Source organism: Ornithorhynchus anatinus, chromosome 3 (assembly GCF_004115215.2).
Source record: "Ornithorhynchus anatinus isolate Pmale09 chromosome 3, mOrnAna1.pri.v4, whole genome shotgun sequence".
In the NCBI taxonomy this organism is placed as follows: Eukaryota; Metazoa; Chordata; class Mammalia; order Monotremata; family Ornithorhynchidae; genus Ornithorhynchus; species Ornithorhynchus anatinus.
In genome coordinates this window covers 6,709,010-6,724,940 of record NC_041730.1, presented here as the reverse complement: position 1 = coordinate 6,724,940, position 15,931 = coordinate 6,709,010, and the positions used below count along the sequence as shown (strand labels likewise).

General features: G+C 67.3%; 1 protein-coding gene across 1 annotated transcript in view; it reads left to right on the top strand.

Moving 5' to 3' along the window:
• Positions 1 to 15,931, top strand: part of PC (pyruvate carboxylase) — a 100,516-nt gene that overhangs the window by 71,905 nt on the left and 12,680 nt on the right. The window contains 12 exon segments of the mRNA XM_029059810.2: positions 360 to 476; positions 670 to 825; positions 827 to 874; positions 1,009 to 1,089; positions 1,091 to 1,174; positions 1,343 to 1,489; positions 1,652 to 1,714; positions 1,716 to 1,770; positions 2,425 to 2,576; positions 4,272 to 4,390; positions 6,429 to 6,591; positions 8,997 to 9,179. Of these exon segments, the coding sequence (XP_028915643.1) occupies positions 360 to 476; positions 670 to 825; positions 827 to 874; positions 1,009 to 1,089; positions 1,091 to 1,174; positions 1,343 to 1,489; positions 1,652 to 1,714; positions 1,716 to 1,770; positions 2,425 to 2,576; positions 4,272 to 4,390; positions 6,429 to 6,591; positions 8,997 to 9,179 (1,368 nt within the window).

Genomic DNA, 15,931 nt, shown 5'->3' with positions numbered 1-15,931 from the left:
GTCCTTCCCCGTCAGCCTTAAATCCCTCCTCCTCCGCTCCCACCTAGCCGCTCCGCTCTCTTCCGCACGTCTCCGGCTCCGCTCCTCCCCGGGGGCAGGGACCAGTCGGTCGTATTTATTGAGCGCTTACCGTGTGCCCATCTGTACCGTACTGAGCGCTTGGGAGAGCATGATAGTAGACCAGACGCATCCCCACCGGCTCTCTGTCCGGTGGTTGCTCTCGTGCCCGGGGGCCCGTCCGGGACGCGGCAAGGGGGTGCGAGCGGGGCCGGAGGCCCGGGGCGGAGACGTAGGGGTCGGCCGCGGGCTCCGCCCTGGGGGGGGCGGGGGGCCGCCCTGACCCCGGTCCGTCTCCCCAGATGGTGCGGTTCCACCTGGCCCGTGGGGGCCTGAGGCTCCTGGGGGTCCGACGGGCCTCGACCGTCCCCGCCGCCTCCCCGAACGCCCGACACCTGGAGTACAAGCCCATCAAGAAGGTCAATGGCTCGCTAACCGAGGTGAGCTCGCCCCCCCCCCCCGCCCCGCCCTCCAGACCGGACGCCCGCCTGGGCGGACTCCCACCCCATCCCCGGCGGCTCCCCTCCTAGACCCTGCCGTTCTCTCCCCAGACCTCCCCCCCCCCCAAGATCGCCGCGCCCCGTCCCGGAACCCAGGCTTCCCGCCTCCCAGCCTCCGGGCTCTCCCCTAGGTGAAATTGCCATCCGGGTATTCCGGGCCTGCACGGAGCTGGGCATCCGCACGGTGGCGGTATACTCGGAGCAGGACACGGGGCAGATGCACCGGCAGAAGGCGGACGAGGCCTACCTCATCGGCCGCGGCCTCACCCCCCGTGCAGGCCTACCTGCACATCCCGGACATCATCAAGGTGGCCAAGGTGAGCCTCCCCGCGGGGAGGGGCGGCGCGGACCGAAGGCCCCGCTGGGGAGCGAACCGGGGGGCTGCCCGAGCGGAGGAGGCCGGGAGGCTGCCAACCGGGCGCCCCGCCCCTCCGCCCCCCTCCCCGAACAGGAGAACGAGTGGATCGCCGTGCACCCCGGCTACGGGTTCCTGTCGGAGCGGGCCGACTTCGCCCAGGCCTGCCTCGACGCCCGGCATCCGCTTCATCGGCCCAAGCCCGGAAGTGGTGCGCAAGATGGGCGACAAGGTGGAGGCCCGCTCCATGCCGTGGCGGCAGGTAGGGCGCGGGGCCCGGCGGGGAGGGGAGCAGGCCCAAGAGGCGGACCCGGGCCCCGCCCGCCCACTCGGCTCCCGTTCGATCCCCCGGTCGATCGCCCGAGGGCCGGCTCGGGGCGGACCACCTCCGCCCGGGAGTCTGGGAGAGTACGCCAGGTGTTCTCCGCAGGCGTCCCCGTGGTCCCGGGGAACGGATGCCCCCATCGCCTCCTTGCACGAGGCGCACGAGTTCTCCAACACCTACGGCTTCCCCATCATCTTCAAAGCGGCCTACGGGGGCGGGGGCCGAGGCATGAGGGTGGTCCGCAGCTATGAGGTGAGCGGGTCGGCGAGGCTCGGAGGAAGGAGCGGGGGGTGGGGTGGGGGCCGGGGACTCCCGGACCGGGGGGATGGGGCGGTCGCGGGGCTGGGGGACGAGGGTGGGGGGAGTCGCGCCCCCGAGAGCCTGCGGAGAGCCGACCCCTCGTCTTCCTCTCAGGAGCTGGAGGAGAATTACACCCGGGCGTTTTCGGAGGCCCTGGCGGCTTTCGGCGACGGGGCCCCTGTTTGTGGAGAAGTTCATCGAAAAGCCCCGGCACATCGAGGTGCAGATTCTAGGTGAGCGCCCCTCCCCGCCCCGGCTCAGCGGTAGTCCTGCTGGCCGCGGGGCGCGAAGGAGCCCCACCGAGCGCGGAGGGGTGACCCTCGTTCCCCGCCCGCGGGGAGCTCAGCCCCTTTATCCCTGCAGGAGCGTGCGGAGCTAGAAGCGGCGTGGCTCGGTGGAAGAGCCCGGGCTTGGGAGTCAGAAGGTCGTGGTACTAATCCCGGCTCGCCGCTTGCCAGCTGTGTGACTTTCGGGCAAGTCGCTTCGCTTCTCTGGGCCTCGGTGACCTCATCTGGAAAATGGGGAATGAAAACCGTGAGCCCCACGTCGTATCCCCCGGCGCTTAGAACGGCGCTCGGCACGTAGTGAGCGCTTAACAAATGCCACCGTTATTATCAGGCCTTCCTCTCTGCCCTCGGAGCTCTGCGGGAGAAAGCTCACGGGCCTCCCGCGTCCGGAAGGACGGGAATGGGGGGGAGTCGCGGAGGCAGGTGGGTTTTCTAGCAGGGGGGGAGACACCGGAGGAGGATCGGCGTCTCCGAAGTCTCCCGAGTGACATCCCGATTCACGGGCGGCCGGAGAGTGGCCCTCCCTGACCGGGTTCCCTCGTGTTGGGGCGGTGCCCGGGGTGAGCCGGCGCCATCTCCTCCTCCTCTTCCTCCCCGCAGGGGACCAGTACGGAAACGTTCTGCACCTGTACGAGCGGGACTGCTCCATCCAGCGGCGTCACCAGAAGGTGGTAGAGATCGCGCCCGCCGCCCACCTGCCCCCCCAGCTCCGGACCCGCCTCACCAACGACTCCGTCAAGCTGGCCAAGCAGGTGCCGGGGCCCGAGGGGCCCGAGGGGTCGGGCCTGCGGGGGAGAGGTGGGGAGGCAGGAGGTCCGGCCCGGGGGGGGGGGGGTCAGCGGGCCCGGGCGGCCCCGTGGGCTTTGGATTCCTCCTCCTCCTCCTCCTCTCTGTTTCTTTTTGTGGTATCCGTTAAGCGCACCGTACTGAGCACCGGGGTAGCCGCGAGCCGATCGGGGCGGACGCGGTCGCCCCGTCCCACGTGGGGCTCCCAGTCTTCATCCCCGTCTTACAGTTGAGGGAGCCGAGGCCCGGAGAAGTGGTTTGCTCAAGACCACGCAGCCGACGAGTGGCGGAGCTAGGATAGGAACCCAGGTCCTTCGGACTTCCACACCTGCGAATTAATAATAATGTCGGTATTCGTTAAGCGCTTCCTATGTGCAGAGCACATGTTCTGAGCGCTGGGAGAGACACGGGGTCATCAGGTGGTCCCACGTGAGGCTCACCGTCTCCATCCCCATTTTACGGATGAGGTGACAGGCACCGAGGAGTGAAGCGACTCGCCCACGGTCACACAGCTGCCAGGCGGCGGAGTCGGGATACGAACCCATGACCTGTGACTCCCAAGCCCGGGCTCTTTCCACTGAGCCACGCCGCTTCTCACTAGGTCCTGCTCCTTCTCCAGGAGTCTGGGCGGTGGGGGCCTCCGCCTAGCCTCCGTGGCCTTGTCCCCCAACCCCCCGGCCCCTCCAAATTCCAGTGGACCCGGACATCCCCCCTCTCCACCTGCAGGCTGATCCCGGTCCCAGGAGCAGATGCTCCCGACGGCGAGTTTGTCCCTTTGCTTGAGAGTCTTCGGGGGACGCCATTCATTCATTCATTCGGTTGTATTTATTGAGCGCTTACTGTGTGCAGACCACCGTACTAAGCGCTTAGCCGGCCCTCACGCCAGCGGGCAGGGGTGAAATGTCAAGAAAAGGGCCGTTTGGGCTCGTTTCCGGCCGAGGCTAGATCCCGAAGACCAGCCCGGGCCCCAGCCCGGGTGGGGCCAGCCGGGGTCGGGGCCCTCGCACCTTCCGAGGCCACGTTTCTGGGCGCGGCCGCCCACTTGAGAACCTGTCAGTTTGGGGAAACGGTGCCCCGGCGGGGGTGGGGAGAGCGGGCTTGGTGGCCTGGACTCTGGGAGGGGAGTGGTGCCTCAGTGGCGGGATGATGATGATGATGATGATGATGATGATGGTATTCGTGAAGTGCTTACTGCGTGCCAGGCACTGCTCTGAGCGCTGGGGGAGATGCAAGGTATTGAGGTTGGGCACTGGCCCTGACCCACACGGGACTCACGCTCTCCAACCCGTTTTACGGATGAGGCGACCGAGGCCCAGAGAGGTGAAGTGACATGCCCGAGGTCACACAGCGGACGAGCGGCAGGGCTGGGATCAGAACCCGTGACCTTCTGACTCCCGGGCCCGGGCCCCGTCCGTCACACCGTGCTGTCTCTCGCTAGGCTGGAGCGGCGGGAGTCTCCGCCCGGAGTCGCGGGGCAGAGAGGGCCCTCGCCGAGGGGGCACGTCAAGCCGGGACCACCGACGGAGGGGAGGGGCCGCCCTCCCTTTTCCCCGGCCTCACTTGCTTGGCTCCTCACTGGGGGGGGGGGGGGGGCCCGGGACCCCCCGCCGGCTCTTCCGCGTCTCCCGGCCGGCCCCCGGCCTCACTCCGCTCTCCCACAGGTCGGGTACGAGAACGCCGGCACGGTGGAGTTCCTCATAGACAAGTTCGGCAAGCACTACTTCATCGAGGTCAACTCCCGGCTCCAGGTGGAGCACACGGTCACCGAGGAGATCACCGAGTGAGTGTGGGGGGCCGGGGCACGCGAGGGGAGGGGCCGGGGGCGTGGCCGGGGGGGGGGGGCGGCGCCGGGGACCGCCCAGCCCCACGTCCCGAACCCCGGCGGGTCCCGGAAAGCCGAGAGGGGAAGAGTCGGATAGTTCGCGCCGGCCGCCCGATCCGTTAAGCATTGGGAGAGCGATCTCCCGGGAGGCCACGTTCCCCGGGAGCCGGCGGCCGCCCCGCCGCCCCGGGGGACCGGCGGCCGGGGGGGGCGGGCCCCACGGGTCTGCCTCGGAACCGCGTGGTGCCACCCAGAATGTGGGGGCTTCTCCCCGCCCGCCCTCTCAGCGACCCACACGGGCAGCGGCAGCTCGGAGCAGGGTTGGGTTTCAGGTCTGGGTTTTCACCGGGGGGAAACTCACCCGCTTAGGCCGTCTCACCGTCTCGGCTGATCTGAAAATCAGTACAGACAAACCGGGCCGACAGCCGATCGGGCCCAGCACGGGAGTACCGTAAACGCCCAGAATCACTTTCCAGCTGTTTGAGCCCAGGCCGCTCCTGAATTAAAGCTGAATTAAACCCGGGCGAGGTGGGCGAGCTGAGGGGGCCTGGATTTCTCTGGGGTGGAAGGGACTAGGCCGAGGAACTGGGCCGCAGGGGCGGGCCCCGGACGCCACCGCACGCCGGCCAAGCTCCTCAACGTCCTGTGCCCATCTGAGAACCCGCGGCACCCGAACCGGGGGCATCCGGGTCCGGGGAAGTTGCAGGCTCTCCGGGGAGTTGTCGGGGAGCTGCTTAACTGGGCCAGATTTGAGGCAGGACCACCCGTGAGGCAGTCGGGGAAAGGGTGGGAAGGAGAAGGGCCGAAGCACGGAGGGGAGATGACCAGTGCCCGTAGGAACAAGTCTGCCGGTTGCTGGCATCTTCCCCAGCAAGGATGATCTCTCCTATCTTGACTCCTCCGAACATCTCCGCTCCCCAGAAGGGGAGGGGAGAGGGAGGCTTTGAACGGCTGCTGCTTCGTCGGGTCCCGGGCAAATGAAGACATAACGCTAAAGGTGTCTGTGAAGCGCTTACTATGTGCCAAACACTCTTCTAAGCGCAGGGGTAGATACGAGGTCGGCGGGTTGTCCCACGTGAGGCTCACGGCCGTAATCCCCATTCTAGAGATGGGGTGACTCGGGCACGGAGAAGTTAAGTGACTTGCCCAAAGTCACACAGCTGAGAAGTGGCAGAATGACTTAACTGGAAATCACTGTAGCATTTCTTAAGCGCTTACTACGTTCCAGGCACTGTACCGAGCGCTGGGGTAGATACACCTAAATTGGGAGGGACACAGTCATTCATTCAGTCGCATTCACCGGGCGCTTACTGTGTGCGGGACACTCTACTAAGCACTTGGGAGGATACAACGCTATCATAAACGGACACATTCCCCGTACCCACGAGCTTACGGTCCCTGTCCCATGTGGAGCTCGTTAGTGGTAATCAATCAAACCAATGGGTTGAATGTATTTATTGAGCGCTTACTGCGCGCAGACCACCGCACGAAGGAGAGTTGAGTACTTGGGAACGGGGTGGGAGGTGGCCGGGGGCTTCGCTAGGTGGGGAGGCACTGGCTGAAGGCGCTCGTCCCGTTTCCGGGCCGGGACAGACCCCCAAACCCGGGTTGGGCCTGGTTCCCCACGTCCCCCGGATGACCCTACGGGCATCCATCAGACGCAGCCTGGCGTAGCGGATAGAGCGCGGTCCCGGGAGTCAGAAGGTCATGGGTTCTGATCCCGGCCCCGCCGCTTGTCTGCTGTGTGACCCTGGGCAAGTGACTTCACTCCTCTGGGCCTCAGCGACCTCACCTGTACAACGGGGGGCGAGGGCGTGAGCCCCACGTGGGACGGGGACGGCGTCCGACCCCATCTGCTTGTTTCCACCCCAGTGCTCACCTGACACTCAGCGAGCGCTTAACGAATACCGTTATCATCATCATCAGCCCCCGCGGCGGTCCCGGCCTGTCGGTCGTCTCCATCCCTCCCACCCTGACCCCCGCCTTCTCTCGACAGCGTGGACCTGGTCCACGCCCAGATCCACGTGGCCGAGGGCCGGAGCCTGCCCGACCTGGGCCTGCGGCAGGAGAACGTCCGCATCAACGGCTGCGCCATCCAGTGCCGCGTCACCACCGAGGACCCCGCCCGCGGCTTCCAGCCCGACACGGGACGCATCGAGGTGGGGCCCTGCCCGGTTCCCGCGCCCTGTCCCCCACCCCCGCCTCCTCTCCGAGCTGGGGCACCCGGAGCGCCCCCGAATCCGCCCAGTCCCGCCCTCGACTCGGGCGCTCCTCGCCGCGGGCCCCGGCCCGGTTTTAGGGAGGGACGGAGGGCGAGGGCGGGGTGAGTCTCCAGGCAGGGCAGTAGGACGCCGGGGGGGCCACGGGAATCGAGCCGCGGGAGGGCGCGGGGGGCGACGAGGAGCAGCGCCTCAGTGGGGTGGGACTGGGGGCGAGGGTGAGGAGCGGGCTTTGGGCCAGGTAGGGCTCTGGCGGGAATGGCTCCTCCAGACTTTTCTCCTCCCCTCTTCCGTCGCGGCAGCGCCGGAGTCGGGAAACCAGCTTTCGCCTCCCACGTCCCCCCTCGGCTGCCTCCACGGGCCTCCCTGGTCCTAGTCTTCCTCAGTCTCCCTTCCCCTCCCGCCTCTCGTCACGTCCTGGATTCCGGGGGTCGAAACTGCGGCCGCCAACCCTGCGTGTCCGACGTCTCCTTATCTGGGCTCAGACTCCCCCCCGACGCCTCGGGGGCACGGGAACACCGAGGCCGGGCGGGGAGCGGGGACAGAAGTGATATCGGGGCCCGGGGGGGGGGGGGGGGGGGGGGGGGGGGGGGGGCGGAGCGGAGAGAGGAGAGGGAAGGAAGGATCAAAGGCCCGGGAGACAGGACGTGACGTTCTGGGAGGAGTGTGAGATAAGTCACTTAACTTCTCTGGGCCTCAGTTACCTCGTCTGTAAAATGGGGATGAAGACCGTGAGCCCACGAGGGACAACCTGATCACCTTGTATCTATCCCGGCGCTTAGAACAGTGATTTGCACATAGTAAGCGCTTAACAAATACCAACATTATTACTATTATTATTATAAATACTCTTGAATGAACAGAGCCAGTGGCGGGAGCTGGATGTTTGGGTTCTGGAAGATGATTCCCGGGCGGAGGCAAGGGGCCTGGATTCTCCGTGCAGTTGGGGGAGCCCGTGCCCATCCGTCCGGGTTAGGGGGCTGGAGCCGGCCAGGGGATGCGCCCTAGTTCTCGTTGTCGTCCGCCCCCGGTCCCGGAAGCCGCCCGCTGCCTTGGGAGTCCCCGCCGTCCGGCCCCGGTGTCCGCGGTGGATTTCTCCCGTCTCATCCCTCCGGACCCGGTTGACCGCAGAATATTTTTAGCCGACGGTTCGTGCTCACAACCGAGCCTCTCCCCTTTAAATATTTTATTAAGTTCCTTTTTATTGAACGCAAGAGGGCCTCTCCTCGGTCCCAGTCCCTCCGCCCCAGCGGCTCTGCCGCCCCGGCATCGTCCGTGCCCTTGCCTCCTGACCCGGGGCCTCCTCGGAGGGCCTCCCCTTTGTCGCCTTGGATCTCTGGCTCTCCCCGTGCTTCGTGGCCCTGTCTAGGACAGCCCACCCACACGGCTCACCTCACTCCTATCTCTGGCCCTGGTTCGTCCTCCCCAGAGCCAGCCGCCTCACCCGGATTGTTCGTCTGATGGTGGTATTGGCCCGTTGGTTCATTCGGTCGTATTTATTGAGCGCCTGTCGTGTGCAAAGCACTGTACTAAGCTAATATAGCAATAAAAAAACGACGGATCCATCCCGATGGGATGACTTCTCCCCGCTCTTCCTTCTCTTCCCCCCTCCTCCTCCCTCTTTCCTCTTCCCTCCTCTCTCCTCCCTCTCCTCCGACTTGTCTCCACCTCTCCCCAGCCAAGTCTAAGTTTCTTCTTTGTTTCTTCCCTCTCTGTGTGCGTGTGTGTGTGTGTCTCTCTCTCTCTCTGCTATTGTCTGTCTGTGCCCGTCTCCACCTGGGTCTCTCCTCGCTGTTTCTGCCTCTCTTCCCAAAGGGAAAGAAATGGAAAATAAAAGGCAGGAAGGGGGTCGGAGAGGAAGACGCGGGAAGGGCGGAGTGGCAGGCTGGATGGACGGACAGGGAGGAACGGGGAGTTTGGGGGAAACGGGCAGGGATTTTGAAGGAGGGTGGCCCAAGGTTTTCCTTCGGTGTGCACGTCGGCATCCCTACACATGCCGCCGCACGAGCCCGTGTTTCTCCCTGCCCTTACTCCCCTTCCCCTCCGCGTGCGTCTCTCCGGGGAGGAGGAGAGTGTGCGGGGGCTGGGGAGGTGGGGGATGGGCACCCGGGTTCACCGGCAGAAATAAACCAAAGTGTCACGAGCCGGAGTTAACCCGTCAGGGGCCTGGAGGCGAGCCTCGGCCCAGGCGCCAACCTCCTGGAATCGCCGGTCGACTCCCGGCCCGCCGCCCCGGCACCCCCTCGTCCCCAGAGCCCGCAGGAGCCCTCCCCCGGCCCAACCCGGGGCCTCCGGGGCCCTTCCTCCCGCTCCTGGCTAAGCGAGCCCTCCCCCGCCGCCCCCAGGTGTTCCGCAGCGGCGAGGGCATGGGCATCCGGCTGGACAACGCCTCCGCCTTCCAAGGAGCCATCATCTCCCCACACTACGATTCGCTGCTGGTCAAGGTCATCGCCCACGGGAAGGACCACCCTACGGCCGCCACCAAGATGAGCAGGGCGCTGGCCGAGTTCCGCGTGCGCGGGGTCAAGGTGAGGGAAGGCCCGGCTCCCGTCCCCACCCGCCCGGGCCGCGCGGTCCTCCCCGTCCGGGAACGGCCCCCCGACCGCTCACGTCCCCTGCCGGTGCCCCGGTGGGACGCGCTGCATCCCAAGAGTGGCCGGGCCGTCCGGTAGCTGCGACCCCATGGGAACCCCTTTCCTGGCAGGGGAAAGCCTGGGCCTCCCCCGAAAGCTCCGGGGGTTGTTCCAGACCCTTCGCGGTGCTCGGCAGCGTCCCCCACCGTGGGATCCCTGGACCCCCCGAGCGTCCGGGCCCAGTCGGCGGGCCTCTCTGTGGCATCCTCCGGTCTCCGGGGCGGTCCGGACCGATCCGCGGGTCCCGGGGGCCGTCCCCGGCTCCCGGCGGCCCTCGAGCGGGGCCGGTAGAGCGGGCGGGAGAGGCCTCCCCCGGGCTACGATAACTACGGTACTCGGCGAGCACTTACTTCGTGCCGAGCACTGTTGTAGGCGCTGGAGTAGCTACCGGTCGGACACAGTCCCGCCACCCCTCCTGGTCCATCCCAGCGAAGCGGCCCGGAGGCGGCCGGCCCCCCGCCCCCCAACTCCCTCGTCTCTTGCTCTGCTGGCCGAGGAGGGGAAGGCCCAAACCCGCCCCCCCGAGGACCCTCTCAGCCCACTCGGCCCCGTTCGGCCGGGCGTCGGTGCGTTAGCACCGTCTGCCCGGCGTCTCTGACGTCCACGCGCCAACGGCAGGGAGCCCCCCCGGCCACCACCCGGCGGCGCGACGTCGTCCTCCCGCCTTTCCCCGGGTTGGCGTTCCGGGAGGTTCCTCTCATCTCTTCACCTCCCGGGGCGGGGGGGGGCCTCGGCCGCCTCCCCCGAGACCCTCGGGGCCGCTCGATCCGTCGCCGGGATGCCCGATGGCCTCGTGGCGTCGCGGCGGTCGGAGCTGCCCGTCGGACCGCCGGCGAAGCGCGGTCGCCTCTCTGCCGGTCGCTCGGTTCCAGCCGGCCGAAGCGCCGTCGGCCCGCCGGCTCAGCGGGAGGTAGGGGCGTGGCGGTCGGTTCGGCCGCGCCTGGATGGGATTCCCCTCCCCACCCCCCCCCGCCCCGGTGGCGTTCAGACCTCCCGCTGCCAGGCAGCACCGTTCCCCTCCCCCGGCCCCGTCGGAGGGCGGACCTGTGCCGGGTGGCACCTTCCGGGCTCCCTCCCCGTGAGTGTCGGTCCCACCCTCTCCCTCCGCGTTTTTCCGGCTCTCTTCCCCACTCCCGCTCCCGCGGCGAGGGCCGGCGGTCGAGGGCTCACAGACGCCACCCCCCCGCCCCATCAAGTCACCGTCCGCTAGTCCTCCGCTGAAAAGGGGGCAGTCGGTCACGGTGCCGTCCCTCCTCGACGTTCCGGCCGGTCCGGACGGCTCGGCCCGAGGGTCCGGCCCCCGGGAGAAAGCGGTCCAAGACGGTCCGCGGGTCACCGGGGCCGGCTCGGAGGGACTCCTTTGGACTCCCCCGCCGGGAACCTCAGCCCGGCCTAGGAGACCTCGCCGTGATGGGGTGGGGGAGGGCACGTCGATCTCAGCCTCTTCGGGCTTTCTGTTTCCGCTGACGCTTTCCGGGTCCGGTTCACGCGACCTGTTGGTGTAACGTTTCTCCTGGAGCAGCGGGGTTGAGTAGAGTAAGCCCGGCCCCGGGCTGGGAGTCAGAGGACCCGGGTCTCACCCTCCCCCGGGCTGCCGACGGTTTGACCTGGGGCAGATTTGGGCCTGGGGCTCAACTGAGGCACGCCGGGCCTCGGCTTCCCGGTCTGTGAAATGGAGACCGGCGGCGCCGTTGGATGACGTGAGGACAGAAGGAGGGCGGTTGTGTGACGGAGTTGGAGGTTCCCGGGGAGAACGGCGCGGCAGAAATCCGAAGCCGGGCTGGCCGCGCGTTTGGCTAGTTGGCCTCTCGTGGGGGTTGTTGCCCTACGGGTGTTGGGGCTCTCTGGGCTCCCGATAACAATAGAAGTCGTAGTATTGGTTAAGCGCTCCGCACGGTACTAGGCGCTGCACTCAGCGCCGGGTTCCAGGTTGGACGATGTTTCCGGGAGAAGGGGGTGGTCCGCGGCGTCGAAGGCCGCCGAGAGGTCGAGATCGGAGGCCGTTGGATTTGGCGAGAAGGAGGTCGGCGGTGACCTCCGAGAGGGCCGTCTCTGCGGAGCGAAGGGGACGGACGCCCGGTCGGAGGGGGTCGGGTGGAGAATTGGAGGAGCTTGAGAAGGCCGGTGTGGACCGCTCACTCAAGGGGTTTGGAGAGGAATGGTAGGTAGGTGGGAGATGGGGTGATAACCGGAGGGAGTGGTGGGGTCAAGGGAGGGTTTTTTTAGGATAAGGGGAGACGTGGGCATGTTTGAAAGCAGGGGGGAAGAAGCCGCTGGGGAGCCGACGGTTGAAGATGGCAGTTAGGGAGGGAAGAAGGGAAGGGGCAGGTACTTGGATAAAGGTGCGAAGGAATCGGATCGATGCGCAGGTGGCGAGGGTGGATTTTGAGAAGCAGGTTGGCATAAGTGGTTGGAGCTCGGACCGGGGGGCCAGCGGGTCATGGATTCTAATCCTGGCTCTGCCACTTATCTGCCGGGTGACCTCGGGCAAGTGACTTTATTTGCGTGTGCCTGTTACCTCGTCTGTGAAGTAGGGATTGAGACAGCGGGCCCCGGGTCGGACAGGGACCGTGTCCCACCCGATTTGCTCGTATCCACCCCAGCACTTAGTACAGTGCCTGGCGCATAGTGAGCGCTTAATTACCGTAATAATAATTACTAGAATTATTATTATTTTGAGAGATGGCAGGAGGTCTCCTCTAGAGATACTGCTGAGAAAGTGCACAGAGTAAGTTCTCAACAAACGCGAATGAATGAGTGGATGAATGAATGAATGAATGAATGAGTGGGTTAGCTCCAATTTAATAACGATAATAAAGGCATCCGTTCAGCGCTTACGGTGTGCGAAGCACCGTTCTCGGCGTTGGAGAGGATACGAGGCGATCAGGTTGTCCCACGGGGGGCTCACAGTCTTCATCCCCATTTTCCAGATGAGGGAACTGAGCCCAGAGAAGTGAAGTGACCCGCCCAGAGTCACGCAGCTGACAAGCGGCTGAGCCGGGATTTGAACCCACGACCTCCGACTCCCAAGGCCGGGCTCTTTCCAGTGAGCCACGCTGCTTCTCTATGAGATGGGCCGGCGTGGTGGCCCTGTTTCGCTTCCACGGAGGGAAGCAGCGTGGCCTAGTGGAGAGAGCGCGGGCCTGGGAGTGAGGGGACCTGGGTTCTAATCCCGCCTCCGCCACTTGTCCGCTGTGTGGCCTCGGGCGCCTCAGTTTCCCCATCTGCAAAATCTGCAACACCCGTCCTCCCCCCTGCTCGGACCGTGAGTCCCGTTTGGGAACCGATCATCGTGTCTCCACCCCAGCGCTCGGTGCTCGGCACGGAATAAGCACTTAACGAAGACCGTCATCCTGATTAATGGTATTAAGTTAGCGCGCAGCCTCCCCGGCTCCCAGCCCGCCCAGCGGTGGGTGGTCCCGATTCTGGCCCGCGGGCCCGTTCCGCCTCCCCACCTCCCCCGCCCCTCCGACGTCGCCCACAGGAGGACTGGCCGTCGGCGAGGATGGCCGGCTGAGGATCTTTTCACCCCAAAGCGGCCTCCCCCGCGCGCCCGCCTTCCGGCTTGCCGCGCACCCTCCCTCCCTCCCCCAGTTGCCGGCTTTAGGACCCCGCCCCGACCGGGGCAGGCGGATCCGAAATCTGAAATCTGCCACGGGGAGAGCCGGGGGCGGGGGACCCACGCGGAGAGAGGGAGGATGAAAGATGCCATTACGGCGGAGGGAGGAGGGCGAGGAGCGTGTCGTCCCTGGCCCGTGCCCACCCCCTTCCCCCACCCCCGGGCTTTTAGTTTCCCACCACCGCCCAGCCGGGGGACGGCACCCTGAAACGAGAGAGGGCTCCGGGAGCCGGGGGCGCCCCGCGTCCGGGGGAGAGGGAGGACCGGTCCTCGCGCCCCCACAGCCCCTGCTCGGCGACCCGCGGAGGTGCAGAGACGTGATAGTCGTAATAACGTTGGTATCTGTTAAGCGCTTACTATGTGCAGAGCACTGTTCTAAGCGCCGGGGTGTACGGGGTAATCAGGTTGTCCCACATGAGGCTCGCGGTCTTCCTCCCCATTTTCCAGATGAGGGAACCGAGGCCCAGAGAAGTGACGCGACTTGCCCGCGGTCGCCCATCTGCCGGGATTCGAGCCCGTGACCTCCGACTCCCAAGCCCGGGCTCTTTCCACTGAGCCACGCCGGATAGAAGGCGCAAGGGCGAGCGGAGCGCCGGCGGTGGAGAGGGCACCGGCTGAGCCCCCACCTGCACCGGGCCCCACCTCCCTAGCCCCAGCTCGGGGGCCCGTCGGCGCTCAGGAACGGGGTGGGTGTCCGCAGCGGCGTTCCCTGACGTCTCCCGGACACCCCGGGCGCCCCCCCAGCTGGGATGGGGCAGACGGGGGCCGGAAAGGAGGCCGTCCCCGTGGGCCCGACCGTCCCCGGGGCGTGGCTCAGTGGATAGAGCGCCGGCCTGCGAGTCAGAAGGTCAAGTCAGAAGGTCACAGGGGTCCTAACGCGGGCTCTGCCGCCTGCCTGCCGCGTGACCTCGGCCAGGTCGCTTCACTTCTCTGGGCCTCAGTGACCTCGTCCGGAAAACGGGGATGAAGAGTGCGAGCGGGGCCGCGCCCAGCCCGACTCACTCGTATCCGTCCCAGCGCTTACGGTCCCATAATTATTATGATTCAACTAGTCCCGAACCAAGCCCCGCAGACGGTCATGCCTGGAGCCGTCCCGGGAGGTGGGGCGGGGGGGGGTCCGCCCTGCCCCCCAGTGACTGCGGTCTGAGGGCTGAGGAGGTGGCTTTTTCAGTGCCCTCCTCCCGACCGTGAGTTCGAATCCCAGCTCTGCCGCTTGTCAGCTGTGTGACTGTGGGCGAGTCACTTCACTTCTCTGGGCCTCAGTGACCTCATCTGTAAAATGGGGATGAAGACGGTGAGCTTCATCGGGGACAACCTGATTACCCTGTATCGACCCCAGCGCTTAGAACAGTGCTAAGCTCATAGTAAGCGCTTAACAAATACCAAAATTATTATTACCACCAGGGCGGATCCACGCCTGGCACCCCCCGGACCCGCCTGCCCCGCCTCCCCGCGGGGCTCAGCCCAGCCCTGGCACCGCAGGCGGTAACGATAATAACCCTAATGATAATAATAACGGTATTCGTTAAGCGCTCACTACGTGCCAGGCACTGTACGGAGAGCTGGAGCGGCCCCCGCCCCGCACCGGGGCCCGCCCCAGCCCCGTGGCCGGCCCGACGGGGAACGGCTCCCCTGCGGTAGCCCTACCGGGGGTAGGTCGGGTGCGGTGGGGAGGGGGCCCGAGGGGTGTTGGGGCGGGGCGGGGGGCGGGGAGAGGAGCCGGGGGCGCGGCGGGGCCCTCCGGGGGAGAGCAGGGAAGGGACCGGCTGCCTGGCATTGCCGAAACGTACGCGTGTGTGATGCGACGCTGTCGGTATGAGAGTCCCGCTCCGTGTGTGTGTGTGCGCCTCTCTCTCTATATCTCCGTATCCGCCCGGCCCCGCGTCCCGCTCCCCGCATCCCGGAGCTGGCCCGGAACGGGAGGCCGGGCAGGCCGAGCCAAGCGGCGGGAGCGTGGCGGGGGGCGCCGCCGGATGCCGTCCAGCTCCCAACCGCGAGCGCGGGCGCGTCGCCCCGTAGGTCGCCGGGCGCGCGGCGGGGGGCCGGGGGCGTCTCCCGCACGCGCGGCTCGGCGGCGCGACGGCCCCTCGCCGGCCGGCCCGCCCGCCCCCGCCCGCTCCGGCCCGGGCCGAGGTGTGGATCTCGGCCGGCGCCCTCCTCCCCACCGCCGTCCCTTGACCTCCGTCTTCCTACTCCTCAGCGCCGTTTCTCTCCCTCCCACTCGCCCCCTCTCCCTCTCCCGAGCTGTCCCCCTCGCCCCCGTCCTCCGCCCCCGACCTCCCCTGCCCGCCCCCCCGTCCCCGCACAGACGCACGCGCCCGCCCCGCCTCTTGTTCCTTCGAGGGCTCGGGGTTTCCGGTAGAGAAACGGGGTTCCTTTCCTCCCCTCTGGGGGCCCTCCCCTCTGGGGGCCCCACGGATCAGTCGCCCGGATCTCGGAGGGGCGGGCGGCCCGTCCCCCTGGGCGAGCGGGCATTCGTGCGGACCCGGAGGGCCGGTGCCGACCTACCGCACGTGCGGGAGAGAGAGCCCACGCCAGTCGGAAGGGCGGGCGGCCCACGGGGCCGTTGGTCCGGGCGCGGGCGCGATCGCCGTGGGGTAGGATGCGATGGGGCGCTTACCTCAGAGGGGAGCCTGAGCCCCCCGGACCGTCGAGCCTGAGGGACGAGGAGCCCGAGCGCCTCAGGGGAACGGGTCGGGACCGGAAAGTGGGGAGCGACATGAAAAATCCCCTTCCTCCCGCCAGGCTCAGCCGTCCCGGGAAGGGCCCCGCCGGCCGAGCCGGGCCGCCGGGCCCGGGGGGCCGCCGTCCCCGTCCCCGGGACGGAGGCCGGCCGGGGAAACGGGCCCGCGGGCCGGGGCCTCGGTCCCGGCCTCCTACGGCCCCGACGCCCACCCGGCCCCGGGAAGGGTGGAGGGGCTGCAGACCGGGAGCGGGGAGGTGGGGGCAGAACTCTGCGCTCCCTCCCCGTACCCCTCTGTGCCTCGGTTTCCACCAGTACGGGGAGAGCCGGGGACCACCCCGCCCC